We start from the raw sequence: 14,598 nt of genomic DNA, 5'->3' as shown, positions 1-14,598 counted from the left end.
AATTGATCTCGAGCCTGACGATGTCTCTCCGAGAAGCGTGATCGCTTGAGTATCCGAAATTGCGGGCACATTCCGTCTGCAAGTCTTCGGGATTGGCCCTGTCGTTCTCCCTTTCCGGTATTTTCAGCTGATCATCTGGATTCAGCCTTGGCCCAATCGGGACATGGTTCAGCATCACGAAGAAGCACTCATGCTCGTCTTTGCTCCGTCCTTCCTTCAGCCTGCGGGACGTCCTCACCCACCTCAGCAACCCCCGAGCTTGGCCTGTGCAAGCTGATGTCATGGCTTCACGTGGTCGGCTGCTGACGAGGATCCTTTCACCAACGTGATGGCCTGGAAACGGCGCGTCATTCGCTGGCACATCTACCTCTGCGCGGTACCAGTATGCATTCGTTGGGAAATGGAGGCTGAACACGCGGCCGTGGCTTTGGAACCCTTGTGTTCCCGTTCATTGGGCGGCTGGCTTGCAGACCGAGACACGATGTGGCCCCCCAGCCAAGGCGAATCGTTGGATTCCCAACTGAAGGGATAGCCACGGCTTCGGTAGAGCCATCCGAGCACCGCGAACACGCGCTGGGCGACTCCACTTGTCCTGTCAACAGCCAATGCCTGCACTTGGCGTCACGCGAGGTGAACCAAAAGGCGCCATCCTGGAAGAGCCTCATTCACTGGCCTGGCACACAGTCCTGCACGGTCTCTTCAAGCAACGCATAGCTTGGTTCGCGACTGTCGCTGATCTGATTGCTTGTCAAGGCGGGAAATCCCATCCCCAACCCTGCATGAAATGTCTCCAGTACCCATACCTGGAGACCATCTCTATGACCTGACATTCACCTACATCCACAGCTCAGATTCTCGCTCATGGTCAATTCATTGTGCAACTTCTTCCGTGCGATCATAGATAGGCAAGGCAGGTTCCAGCTTGTAGTCCGTGGGCGGCTGAGAAGAAAGGTCCACCTATCCCGCTCGTGTGTGGATCAACTGACGATCTCTGCGTGTGTTGCAGCGACGATCAACACCATTCTCGTGTGCAGAGTAAAGCCCCGAATCCCTGTGCCGATCGCGTTCGTCCTTGCAGCCCGTAATTACGGTTCGTGATCCTCCATATTGCGCCCTTCGTTTGATATGATCTTCTGTTCCTGGTGCCAAATTTCATGTTATCCTTTTCATCCGAACCCCTGGTATATTTGCCCTTACCTGAAATGCGACTCTTTATGCGAGACAGGGGATGGCTGTACTCGGTACGAAAGACAACAGGCATGCAGCATCGGTACGGGAGCGACAGGCATGACTTGCCATAGCAAACTATGAATGCTGCCTTTTATAAATGTCGCCTTTTATAAATGTCTTCTGGAAGTGCTTGAATAATCTCAAATGAAAGTGACCTGCTACAATGCCTCGAAGATAATGGCCAAGGCCCTGGTCGTGCTTGCTTGACGACCAAGTCAAGTCGTCTGCCAACTCAAGGATGTTGAGTGACGTGAAATTTACTGTTGTTGACACGCCTTTGTCCTCTGCAGGATATGCTATGGGCGCTATGGATGGACGCATTTAGGTATGATACACTGCGTGGCGCCTGGAGCAGCCTGCCACAAAGGTTTGCATGAAGAAGTAGGACGGGCCAAACGCCATCTCCGTTGTTCAGGCTACGTACGTGTTTGAGTTTTTGATCATGGGGTTAAGCAGAAGATCTGGTCCCAATAGCAGGTACAGATTCAACTCTCTCCAGACCTACCAAGATACAAGGAAAGACATCCATTCTTGGTTCGTCCTGCAAGCGTCAACGTCAACATACTCGACACACTATATAGTGTCATACTCGACTACATTCAGTGTCAGCCAGCAATGAATGGCATTTTGAGGAGAGCTTGATATACCATGTGGAACTAGACGATACAAGACAGAGCTCTATGCCTCTCTCGGATGGGGAACAAGGAACTACAAAGAGAAACAGCCGCCATTCACGTTCATACTAACAACTCGCCGGACTCATGGGCAATATGACTACAGTAAGGAGGAGAGCTGCTTTTCTTCTGTATGAATATCCAAATCGTACCCACAAAGCCTGCGTCACTTCGACCAAGGATACATTTAATGACCAGTCTACTTCAGGCGTTCGCTTAATCTCATGGGCTTTATACACTCCTAAGTACACTTAGACCATAGTAGTATAGTCCTCTGTAGTTCGCATCAGAAACAGTCCGCGACTCGTCGTCGAACTGAGGAACTGCTACCAACATGTGTTTGAAGACCACTGGCTATGTGTTCCGCGCGGAATCAGCTACACCCCGAACAAGTGCATACATCAATTGAAAATGAATTGTTTGCAGCCCCAGGCATAAAACACCTGGCATTAGCAGTCCTCCAACCCATCTGCACCCATGCATGTATTGATCTATATATACATGGGACCAAAGGCACATATACAGACACCGTACGTGTTCCCATTGGAACACGTGTATCGAGCGCGAGAACGTTGCCAAATCTTTCCTGCTTAATTCCTTATTCTACAATTCTTATGTGGCCTTGAGGTCCTTTCCCAAGCTATATATGCAGCATTAGCTTTTGAGCAGCTGGCTTGTCAGCTTTACCTTGTCATAAGCCTGAAGGTAAGAGGGAGTGCAACCACTGTTCTTGGTATTAAACTGCTAGAGTTGCTCTTGTCTCTCTCCATTAGTAGAAGCACCGTAGTAAGTGAACAATGGCTGAAGAATTGTCCAGCTAGCGACTCAGACGCGGCTCGTGCTTACTGCCATGAGTCTTGCTCTCTACCATGTGATGAAGAGAAGACCCAGGGGGCTAGCTCTTCTATGTTTGCCAACAGCTGCTGGTTGTCCAGGAAGAAGAATCCACACCATGGTTGGCAAGGAGGAAAAAGGAGTGGCTAAGAACATGAACAGTTCAGTGAACCGCAGACTCGCCAGGCAACAATATGTGCCTCTCTAGGAGCATGAAACACGACCACAAACATATAGCATCTTCGGCTCAATGGAAGTCATTCCTGTTACGGTCTTGTTTCACGACTGTGGAATACGACCTCAATCCAAGTTGTCGACGATTGAAACTGCTCAGACTATGCTCCGTGTGATGCTACACTATATCCGCAGACTGTGACACCTGTATAGGCCTTGCGGCCCAGTTGTCTGGGTCGGCTAAACAGTGATTGGCATGCTCGGTGGTACAAAAGTGCGCCGCCGTCACCCAACTCTGTGTTCTGGCGTGAATCGAGACCTCTACAGTATCTGGCGAGTGCACTCATGATCCTTGTCGAGGCAGCAATGGTATGGAGGTTGTGGATCTCGATTATGTTTGGAGCTGCACGGCTTGTGGTGACTCAATCAAGTTTACTTCATTTTTTTTTTGTGTATTCAAGTATCATTCCACCCACGAAACCTCGAGTCAAGGCATAGAGAGCATCTCATAAAATACATCCGGATCCACACATATTTCTCAGCGTCCCAGTCCCTTACAACTTGCTAGCAGGGCTGGCGCTACCCACAGCGGTGATCTCGTTATACAACAACGAGGTCAAGAAATCCGCGTAGTCCTCACCCGTAACCTGGCCACTGAAGTATTGTGCTGCGAGGCCGAACTTGTTGCCCTGGGGTGCTCCCTTGGCGAGCTCGGCGGCCTGCTCCTTCAACAGCTTGAGGGCGTAGGCCTTGTCGACCTTCTTGCCCTCGGCAGTTGTAACGCCGTGCCTCACCCATTGCCACAGCTGCGAGCGAGACACTTCAGCGGTAGCCGCGTCCTCCCTGTACAACAGAGATCAGTAAATGGGACATATAAGACGTGAAGTGGAGTGCCTACATGAGGTAGTTGATGGGAACACATCCAACACCGCGGATCCAGGCCTCCATGTAGCCCAGACCGATGTTGAGGTTCTTGCGGATACCCTCCTCGGTGATCTTGCCAGGGACGTTCATGTTCAGCAGGTCGTTTTGGCCAATGGAGACATCCTCGCGACGGATGAACAACTGGTTGGGAGTTGGCATGTGCTTGTTGAAGATCTCAGAGGCAATAGCGGCCAAGGCCGGGTGGGCGACCCAGGTACTGATCTTGTGTTAGTTCACTTATGCAAAGATAGTGGATGATCCAGAAACCTACCCGTCGTGACCAGCACGAACTTCGCGCAACTTGTCGGCTCGGACACCTTCCATCGCCTTGTCGTTCGCAGCCTTGTCATCCTTGATAGGAATCTGTGCTGCCATACCACCCATGGCGTGAACACCACGCTTGTGACATGTTTGAATCAACAGTTTAACCTGTGCGCTGTTAGGCAATGGTTCCTGTTCCTGTCTTATGAAAGTGGCCTTACATATGCATCCATGAAAGGAACCGTCATGGTAACGGAGCTACGATCTGGCAAGACGAAGTTGCTGTTCTGGCGGAACTTCTTGATTACACTGAAGATGTAATCCCAACGGCCGCAATTCAGGCCGGAACTGTGATCCCTGAGCTCGTAGATGATTTCATCCATCTCAAACGCGGCCAGGATGGTCTCAATGAGCACGGTTCCACGGATGGTACCGCGGCTCATGCCGATGTAGTCTTGAGCCAGGTTGAAAACGTCGTTCCACAGACGGGCCTCGAGATGCGACTCCATCTTTGGAAGGTAGAAGTAAGGACCGAATCCTCGCTTCACGGCCTCGAATGCATTGTGATAGAAGTACAGGCCAAAATCAAAGAGTGATCCTGAGATGGGCTCGCCGTCCACGGTGACATGCTTCTCCTCCAGGTGCCATCCACGGGGACGGACAATGAGGGTAGGCAGGGTACGGTCCGTTCTAATCTTGTATTCCTTCGGGCCTTGCTTGAATTGCAGCTGACGCCGCACGGCATCGTACATGTTAACCTGGCCATTAATCATGTTATCCCACGTCGGGGCGCTCGAATCTGAGAGGTGTTAATTTATATACATAGGACGGCCCCCACACTTGAGTGGAAGCAGTGAGGATTCGTATTACATACCTTCAAAATCAGCCATGTAAGTCCAAACATCCGAGTTCAGGGCGTTGACGACCATCTTCCGGTCCGTGGGGCCGGTAATCTCCACTCTGCGGTCTACGAGACCCGGGGCCGGGGGCGCGCCCTTCCACGTCGCATTGTCGCGGATGTGCTTGGTCTCGGGCAAAAAGTCTGGCAGGACGCCCTTGTCCAGCTCGGCCTGGCGGATCTTGCGTCGCTCCAAGAGCTGCTTCCGTGTGGCATTGAAGGACCGGTGCAGGAGGGTCAGGAAGGCGAGGGCGTCGGGGGTCAAGATCTTCTTATGTTCCGGACCGACAGCGCCGAGGACGTTGACGCCCTGGAGGATGGTATCGGCGCTGACCATGGTGGCTGTAGTCGGGGTTGTTGGGTACAAGTCTGCTTTCGGTGTTGGTGGGCTTGCGTATAAGTCGGATAGGGCGTCTTATAGCCGAGGATAGGCCAATGGGGGTATCAATGGGAGTATGAAAGGGGCCAGAAGCGGACAGAGGCAGAGGAGCAAGTTGATGATATGAGGGGAAGAAAGTTTCTTATGAGAAGAGTGAAACTCGCCAACGGCGTGAGTCGGATCTGGATGGCAACTGGCTCGGCTGGGTTGTGGTGATGACGAAGATGGGACGGAACTCCAGATCTCCAACTTCGGCAATCACTCTCGTCTAACTCGAGGAGCCTGGGGGTTGGCTGGCAGACGTCGAGGTGCTATTGCCGGGGCAGTTGACCAGATGCGTGCAAGAGAGACAGACAAGCATGCGGCCTGCGCCCCCTGTGACTGGCCCAAGGGCGACTACGTACTGGACAATAAGCTCGGCGCCCTGGGCTTCTCGGGCGGAGGGGTGTTACGAGTGGCTCCCTTCTAGCCGGCGATGCGACGGAGGTCTGGAGCTTGTGAAAGTGTGGGGGAGCTCGAGCCAGCCAAAGCAGATCAGAGAATCGGATACCGAAGTTAGCCTCGAGCTGTCCAGTGCCGCAAGCTAAAGCATGTGCTTCCCAGCTCCAATGTTCCCCCTCGCGCGGCGACCCTGGCCTACTTATTACGTCGTTGTCGGACTGGAGAAGGCAGATCATGGATGCAGCATTCCCCAGGCGGGCCAGCCCAAGCCGGTCCTCAATTCCTTTATCTGCATTTCTCCATAGTGGTTTGCCCAGCGGCCAGCGGCCAGCGGCCAGCGGCCAGCGGCCAGGCGTGAGAGCTTGGGCGGGGGCCGGCCGCTTGGACGGAAGCCGCCTCACATATTTGGGGGACACTGGCGGCCGGCGGCCATGACGCAACGGACGGAACAGCCCTTTGCTGAGCAGTCATCAACCAATTGGCCCTTCTTCCTGTTCCCTAATTGGATCAATTGCACCAGGGCCCCGTCCGAGCTCGGTGCGATTCTGTCACTAATTACATACACCGTTGGTGCTGCCAGTCTCGTCGCGATAACGAAAGCACGGAAGCCCATACTGTTGTTGACATGATTGATTGCCATGACACAGAAAAAGGCACCGAGCCAAAGCACCTGCAAAACCGATGACGCCGGGCGCCGAGATACCGAACAGAGCCTAAAACCTTGCCGAGGTCGGATGAGGGCCCCTAGCAGGCTACCAGCCCTGGGGACCCACCTAATTCTTGGGCCACTGCCAGCTGCCGGCTCTTTCCGGTATTTGCCGAGCTAACTGGACATACTCGGCAGCCAGAGGCCAAGACGCAACTATAGGAAGACGCTATACGACTGACTCACAAAGCAGAAAGCCTGCAGGCCGAATAGAGGACGCTGCGGCGTGAGTAGACACAGAGCCGGGGCCGGCGTGGCGGTGCCTGCGAGTGCACGACGAGTTACGGAGGCGGACTCAGTCCAACCTATCCGACTATCCAGACAACTGACGCAGTTGTAGGGGAGAAGTCGCCCAAGACCAAGTGTGGGGGTTTTGGTATACACTGTAACCTGACTTTTTACTCCATATTATCACAACAGAGCTAATCAAGGCGTCGAGCTCATTTATCAAGCACAAAAGTGTCATTATGAGAGAGTGAACAACTATATACAAGGAGATTCGCGCCAATCCTGGCCAAATCAATTGCCCGTTCCCTGCGTTGTCGTCTGACTGGATTTGCGCGTAGACAGAGGAAAGTTACAAGGGAGTGAGGTGGACATCAATCATCAACTTCGTCGACTCGTTCAGAGTGGGCGCCGCCGGGGCCCCAGTGCCGGCCCCGGAATCCATCGCCAGCCTGCTGCCATTGCCTCATTTGGCAACACCGATGCAGGCAAAGTACTCGCGGAAAGCGTGAGCCTCGACGGCCAACAGACCCTCGTGGTCGACCATGCAGGCCGGGCGCCAGAACTCGGGCTCGACGCGGTCGAGGAGACCCGGGTAGCTGGTCAGGCCCATGGGCTCCGTGACACCCCACGGGTTGCGGATGATGATGTACTGGCGGTCGCCGTGGTTGGTCCAGCCCAGCACCGAGTAGGCGTGGTTGGCGACCAGGTTGGACCCGCGGTACATGCGGCCCGAGGCGTGGGTGAAGGCGGCCATGGGGTTGATGGTCTTCTCGTTGACCGAGCAGCGACGCACGATGCCGACGAGGGCAGCCGCCTCGTGCTTCTCGGTGAAGTAGTAGTGCGGCTCCCGGCCGTTGATCTGCGCCATGGCCTTGATGGGGTCACCGTGGGCCGTCTGCGTGATGTCGGGGCGCTCCGAGTTGGACCTGGTGATCCACTTGGCAAAGGCCTTCTCGTACAGCGCCGGCCAGATGTCGTTCTCGCCCGAGGCGCGGCAGTAGATGGGGTCGTTGCTGGAGTTGTTGATGGGCACCTCGTAGTCGACCTCGACGGTCTCGGTCTTGGAGTTGTTGCGGCCGCCCTTGTCGTGGAAGCGGATGAAGTGGCGCCGGCGGCGGTTGCCTCCCTCCTGGTCGTTTCCGTGCATCATCTCGTGGTTGGGCATGACGCGCGACGCACGCTGGATGACCGACGGGTTGGCCCAGAAGACGGAGAAGATGGCGGCAATCAACCAGGAGTTGCTGGTTGCACCCTGGACGGGATCGTCAAACCGGTTGGCGTGGTTGCACTCGTTCTCCATGCTGATGTGGTTGAAGTTGTGGTTGCCCAGGCGGACGCGGTTCAGGTCCATGATCAGTCTCTGGTTGTAGTGCTGGAAGACAATCTCGTCGATGTTGCGCCATGTGCTGTTAGGGGGAGACCAGCGGCCCTTCTCGTGGTCGTTGTGGCGGAAGGGAGTGGCCAGCTCATTCATTGATCGGGTGAGCTCTCGGTTGGTGACAGTTCGTCCAATCGAGTGAGCATCCAACACAACGCGAAGCTTGCCATTCTGCATGCGTGCCATCTTGACTCGGGTGTGCTCAAGCTGCTTGAGTCCAATCTGCTCAAGGTCGCCCAGCTTCTCAATCCTGGAGAGATCGGGAGTCATGAGGTCACGCTCATCAAGGATCTTCATCTCCTTCTCGTGAAGCTGCTCGGCCCGGCGTTCCTTCTCGTTCAACTGCAGACCAGCGTAGAGCACAGACTTGTGTCTCATGTCAAACAGCTCATCGTAGTCGGTCTGCAGAACATCTGAAAGGATACGTGCCACATTCATGGAGCGGCGGTCAAGCTTGTGGCCGAGCATAGCTTCCACCATGGCATAAGGGTTGATGGCACCGATCATCATCTCAGAGTCCTTGGGTGGGCGATCTGGCTGAGGCTCCCGGATGAGGGTTGAGTCGTTCTTGAAGTCACGGAGGTCGTCATATTCCTCGGATGCAGTTCTTGAGGACGAGGACTCGGAGATTGCGTCCTTGTCAATCTTCTTTCCCGTCAGAGCCTCGAAGAGGGCGTAGGCGTCAATGTTCCCCGATGGGGTGGAGGCTGGAGCAGCGTTGTTGAACATTTTCAGATCAAAGTGAGTTCTTGTCAGTTACCAGTAAGAGACTGAAATTCTGAGTTGATGATAAAAGAGAAGAAAGAAGATCCTGAGGGAGAATCACTGCTCTTATACATCAAAGCCAATACGCTCATTGAACTCAAAGGAAGGAGATTCAACGGCCGGCCACCGGAGACCAATATTGCAACCTCAACGCATGCTACTGGTAGCTTCTAAACCCAAGACTCGTCATGTATACCTTGCAACATGCACTCGAAACCCTGTGAAGCTTTTCCTTTGCCACCTTGAAGGCTCTCCACATGCACACTGCACACGCTTCGCTATGGTTGAGTTCGGGCAACTACCATGGCAGACACTGTATGATTGCATTAAGGCTGACAGGGTGGCCCCCTAAAGGTCGCGTCTATTGAGCTCTAGAAGCACCAACAAAGGCGCGAGCCTCCGTGTCATCAAACTCTCGAGTTCAGTGAGAGTATTGAATTCAGACGGATGACATTGTGCCCTCCTCCACCATGTTGTAGGTTTGCTGACCCAACTTCTGAGTTGAGCCATTATTACCCGGATGTCCATTGCATGAACGACAAACTCCACTGCCTGGCAAATGTATCCAACCCAACCATACGGTTATAGTTGCCTGGCTATCAAGGTTGGGATCACATATGTACTGGAGAGGGGAATGCCCTTTCCTTACATGACATACAAGTGGATCACCACCAGCCCTCAACTCTGGCTCGATTTTGGCTGGCTCTTCAAGGCTGACTAGAGTCACATAATTATTTGCATGCCCGCTTGAAATTGCAAAGATATAGATCGATCTCCATAGCATATGGTAACTTGAATTCGAAGTAGAATTGCTCAACCTCAGGCGGTTCCCTACAGAAGGCCAGGCGGATAGTACGTAATGTGCCCAGCCCCCTTATACCCTGCTTGAGTTCTTAGAGTTCATACTAGCGATGCGGCTCAGGAGCCTCAGCTAAATTTGCGGGGAAACGTGTTACACGCCTGAGCTTCTAACAGGGGCTTATTTTCTAGAAACTGGGTACGCCCATCTAGGCGGAACCAGAGTCTGAGCGTAACCTACTGGAGGTTCGATTTGTGTGGCTGTGGTGGCAGGCGACAGCCAAACTCCAGATCGGACATCAGTATTGCTAACATGATTTGCATGACGTTCAGAGCCCGGCTCCAAGAGCTTGGCTGGATCTACACATCTTGCTGCTTTGCCGCTCAGATACCAGAGCTCGCTGATGTTTGCCCCTTCAGGGGAACGGATGGGTCCAACTCTATACTACGACCCCTCGCGCTAAGCTCGTTTCCGAGGGATTACCATCTGGAGATACATCCAGCAGCTTTCGTATGTCTCACACTAACTGCGGGGCCGTAAGGTAGCCAGGGGCTCTCCGGAACGAGGGGAAAGCTCCCCATAACTCAATTGACATAACCTTGTAATTGTTGCCAGTTCCAGTTGCTGTGACCGTTGGGACGTTGGGGGAATGCCGACATCCGGCCAGGGGTTGCGGCCCGACCTACACTTACTGGAGGGTGTGAACGGCAACTTCCATATGCGACATTGAGACATATGGCTTTCTGGAAATATGCACGACGACGAGTGAAGAAGATGTTTTCGAGCAAGACCAGAGGCTTGATTGGAAGAATACTTACCTTAGACTACCAATGGGCACACTCTGAAAGATGCATGTGGCATTTCACAGTATTCCAGGGGAGGCATATAATTGAGGGAAGCTCCTTCAAGTCGCAATGGTTGATAAATTTCTCTAGATGTCACCTGAACTCAGAACCCCCTCCCCAAGCAAACACACATCCACACACATAGCAAACCGTGGATGAGGGTTTGACCTATGGCCATCCAAGAAATACCTATGACTGTGCATTTATGCACCAAACCAAGACTATGAAGCACCTGCTCTCGGCTGGAACACAACATATTTGCAACCCCGGATGAGGGTATCACTTGAATAGAGTATTGCTAAAGGTGGGCGGCGCATCCATCTCTTTGTTTTCCACTGCTCCCGTATCTAGTTATTTCGACTCTTGAGCTGGAGGTTTACAGCAAACTTCTGCGACTCATGTCCGTCATTAACGACCTCGAGGGCGAACTTAGGGCAAAAGGTGACATACAGTGCGCGAGTGGAATCCCATGCTGAGTCCCACTGCGTCATTCCACTTTCTTTTGCTACTGGAGCTTTAACGATGGGATCTATGTTACTCAAACAAGAAACACGAAAATGCTTAACTTGAAACCTTGCGCTATGTACGCGTCCTTTGTCCGCTTCTACCAACATTGCGCTGTGGTCACGGAGCGTTCGCATGTGACTTCTTCTTTATCAGGGTAGCAAATTGAAAGCGGTCTCTCGAGAACCAACAAACCGCGTAGGGAGCAGTGTCGGCACATTTTCTATGTTTTCCAGACTTCAGATCGCACGTTAATCTCGTTGGTAACGTCAGTAATGCCTTAAGGATATATCGCAACATGTCCACCAGCTCCATCATTTAGTTATCATAACGGATCAGAATGGATTATTGAATACACTGGTTCTGTCAGATCTTAAGCGAAATTGAGCAAGGCGATGAATTTATTTTGGCACAATAGTAGAATTCTTCCCCTGATCGGTTTCGGCTCATCGATAGATACACTTATAAATACCTGGGAGTCTGGTGGGGATCAGTATAGTACGAGCCAATTGCATTTTTGACAGTGTCTTGGCGGTGACCTATGGAGTCCTGCTGAGTGGAGGCACAGCACAAGGGTCATGTGGCTTCTCGCATGCCCATGTTGGCCAGCTAACATTTACGCAACGCGTTGGGAGTTACTCTGAATGACTCGGCAATTGGCGACACGATGTCGCGCTGGCACGAGTCTCACTGCAGATTGCCAGATGTAAGCGTAATCGGCGGGCTTCCTTGCTGTTCGCACTGTTTTGCGATATTTCCTGTTGATGACGTTAAGCCGGACAGTCAGCTACGCGGTCCCCAGATCCCCTCACACTCTGGCTCGCTACCATTGAATCTCTCCTGGCCGCAGTCGGTAAAATATCTTGGCGCAACGGCCCCGCGGGGCTTGAATTCTGGGTCTGCGACGGACTCCAAAGTACAGTCCGAAGAAGACTCATCGAAAGATGGCTCAGAGGCAATTGTTGCCAAGCGTCAGGTCAAGGAGACACATGGAGAAGACGGGCGGAAAACCGCAAACGAGAGGAGTGCTCCAGGATATACGAACCTCATCTGGTCAGACGAGATCAGATTACTTCGGCTGAGCCCTGGTACACCAGGTGATCCTGTTCACGCAAATTTTGTCAACATCCAGCTGGATCAAGGTCCACCAATCTTTGAAGCACTCTCCTATACCTGGGCTGACGAGTCGGGGGATGCAACCAGATGCAGACCTATCTTCATCGGTCCGTACTGGGATATCTATGTGGCAACGAGGAACTGCGAAAGAGCTCTGTCCAATATACGCAGACCTAGGTTGACCCGAGACATTTGGGTTGATTCCATTTGCATCAACCAGGACGACGATACAGAGAGGTCAGCACAAGTCAGTCTAATACCAAGAATTTACGCAGAAGCAGAGAGCGTCGTGGTGTATCTTGGAGAGGAATCTCCGGAGAGCGGTGCAGCTCTCGAAATCCTGGTATTACAGGATCGTGCAAGCATCTTTTCCGATCTTGAAGCGTCACGGCTCAAGCATGACTTAGAACAGCGTACAGCAGCGGAACACACAAAGCAACAACTGGAAGACATATTCGGACGACCCTATTTCAAGAGGCTTTGGGTTGTTCAAGAGCTTATTCAGGCAAAATCCGCTGTGATATGTTGCGGCACACAATCAGCACTCTGGCCATTGAGGGGCCTTGAAAGTCTACGCTCGCTCATCGACATACCACGATGGACTCGGTACAGAAATTTCCGAAGTAATATCACGGAGATGAACTTTGTTGAACTCATCGTTGACACGAGGGATTGCTTGTGCTCGGATCCACGTGACAAGGTCTTCGCTATCCTAGGTTTGATCCGTTTCAGGAAACAACTGGCACTCGTTCCTGATTACACACAAAGTTTTGAACGGATCTGTATTGGCACAGCTTCTTATATGGGGCAGTGCTGCGATGAATGGATAAGCGTCCTGAAATATGCAAATGCAGGAGCCACAAATCGTCACCTTCCATCTTGGGTCCCTGACTGGACTTAGGTCCGCCCTGTCAGCAACAGAGCTTTCAGTTCACCTGCGTACTACAAGTACCTTCCAGACGCCATGGTTGAATCAAGGCTTAGGCCTTATCAGATCTTCCTGTTCGAGCCACCTCAAAATTCAAGCGTTGAGATTGCTTCGGAAGATGGTTCCCTGCAGGTTTCGGCAATGAGAATATGTCGAATATGCGATCGTTTCAGCACGTCGAAATCGGCCAAGGGATCATATGCAAGTTTGAGCTCCCCACTGATCAGCGACTTGATAGACTACGGCCCAGGAGAATTTCATCTATTTTGTCCTGTGGAATCGCTTACAGGTTACGAGGTCGTGTTTTGGTTACATGGCATCAGCTCTTTCGCAATCCTGAAATGCTCGTCTCACCAGTCCCGGTATTCATTCGTGTCCTTGTGCAGTCTTGCGCCTATGAGCCATGATCCCCCGAGAACCAAAGAAGGCTATTTTGCTGTTCGAGACTTCTCGACAACAGAGGAAGAAGTGATACGCGGAGTGGATGAGAGCTTAAGACCCGCAGACCAAGCCACATCGTGGGCGCGGCCAACTTCCTCTGGAAGCTTCATGTCTACCATGCAAAGATTGGCAGATGCCACTCTATTCTTCGAGAATCAATCACGTGGAGATAGTCTGCAGAAGAGGTGGCTCACATTAAGGGATGAAATGGAGTGGTATCTCAGGAGTGATAGCCACCGCCGGAACTTTGCACTATACCTCATCGAGCTAGAAGCAGTACGTCCTGGCGGACGAGATGCTTCTTACTACCACCCGCCAAGCCGTTCGCACGTTGGACACTTGAAGCAACTAAACAAGCTTCTGTGGTCATTAATCCCTGCAGGTGGATCATGGGGCCATCACTATGCTGGATCTGAACCTCCGGAGGATGGTTCTATTCAGGATGCTTCCGATATTATTTACAGGCTCATGAACTGGGCTAGCGTCACCATGGAAGTTATAGATGAGTGTAGCAGATGGACTTCGATGATGAATTCAAGCTGGGTTGGAGATCTTACTGGAGCAAGTATTCCGGCGGAGTGGGCTGCTCGCTATGAACTGTTTGAAGAAAACATCACCGCCGGACTCAACGCCGAGATTACAAGTCTTGACGTTACTTTGCTGATATTGGACTTATTCTCGAAGAGCTAAAACGATAATTCTGAGGACGAACCAGGACCAAGGACCAGTGAAGCTTCTCGCCACGAATTTACAACGAGGATGGATAGCTGTTTATGGGATTGGAATAGCGTCTATCGATATCTAGCTAAGCAGCAAGAAATATTTGGCTCTCTGATGGAAAGCGATCACGTAAGTAGGTGGGTAAAGGCCCTTAATGAAGATGGCTGGGGAAGAGAAGAGACAATGCAACTGCATGAAGAAAACAATGGAGACGATCACCAAGAGGGAGGCAAAGAGCAAGATCTACACCAGCACAGGGAGATGGACGGGGTGGAAAGTGACTGGCTTCATGAGTTTGATAAGCAGATGGTGACGAGGTTTAAGCTACATGCCTATGGTTTTCCAATTGGGAA

The 14,598-nt window shown here is 52.2% G+C and overlaps 3 protein-coding genes across 3 annotated transcripts; 1 reads left to right on the top strand and 2 right to left on the bottom strand.

The window, feature by feature from the left end:
* Nucleotides 1-3,466: 3,466 nt before the first annotated feature.
* Nucleotides 3,467-5,332, bottom strand: JN550_001577 (uncharacterized protein; the record flags this gene model as incomplete). Its single annotated transcript, XM_049312776.1, has 5 exons — nt 3,467-3,755; nt 3,811-4,053; nt 4,108-4,265; nt 4,319-4,896; nt 4,972-5,332. 5 exons carry the CDS (start codon nt 5,330-5,332, stop codon nt 3,467-3,469), a joined length of 1,629 nt encoding a protein of 542 aa, XP_049176428.1.
* A 1,880-nt stretch (nt 5,333-7,212) lies between these two features.
* JN550_001576 (uncharacterized protein) lies at nt 7,213-8,856 on the bottom strand (the record flags this gene model as incomplete). Its single annotated transcript, XM_049312775.1, has 1 exon — nt 7,213-8,856. The coding sequence occupies one exon, from the start codon at nt 8,854-8,856 to the stop codon at nt 7,213-7,215; it is 1,644 nt and encodes a 547-aa protein (XP_049176427.1).
* Nucleotides 8,857-11,707: 2,851 nt separating this feature from the next.
* JN550_001575 (uncharacterized protein) lies at nt 11,708-14,215 on the top strand (the record flags this gene model as incomplete). The annotated part of the gene is made up of 2 exons (XM_049312774.1): nt 11,708-12,872; nt 13,116-14,215. 2 exons carry the CDS (start codon nt 11,708-11,710, stop codon nt 14,213-14,215), a joined length of 2,265 nt encoding a protein of 754 aa, XP_049176426.1.
* Nucleotides 14,216-14,598: the final 383 nt, after the last annotated feature.

This window comes from Neoarthrinium moseri (assembly GCF_022829205.1).
Source record: "Neoarthrinium moseri strain CBS 164.80 chromosome Unknown scaffold3_Wmoseri_CBS_16480, whole genome shotgun sequence".
Taxonomy (NCBI): domain Eukaryota; kingdom Fungi; phylum Ascomycota; class Sordariomycetes; order Amphisphaeriales; family Apiosporaceae; genus Neoarthrinium; species Neoarthrinium moseri.
Note: the sequence above shows the minus strand (reverse complement) of the source record. Positions and strands in the feature narration are given on the sequence as shown.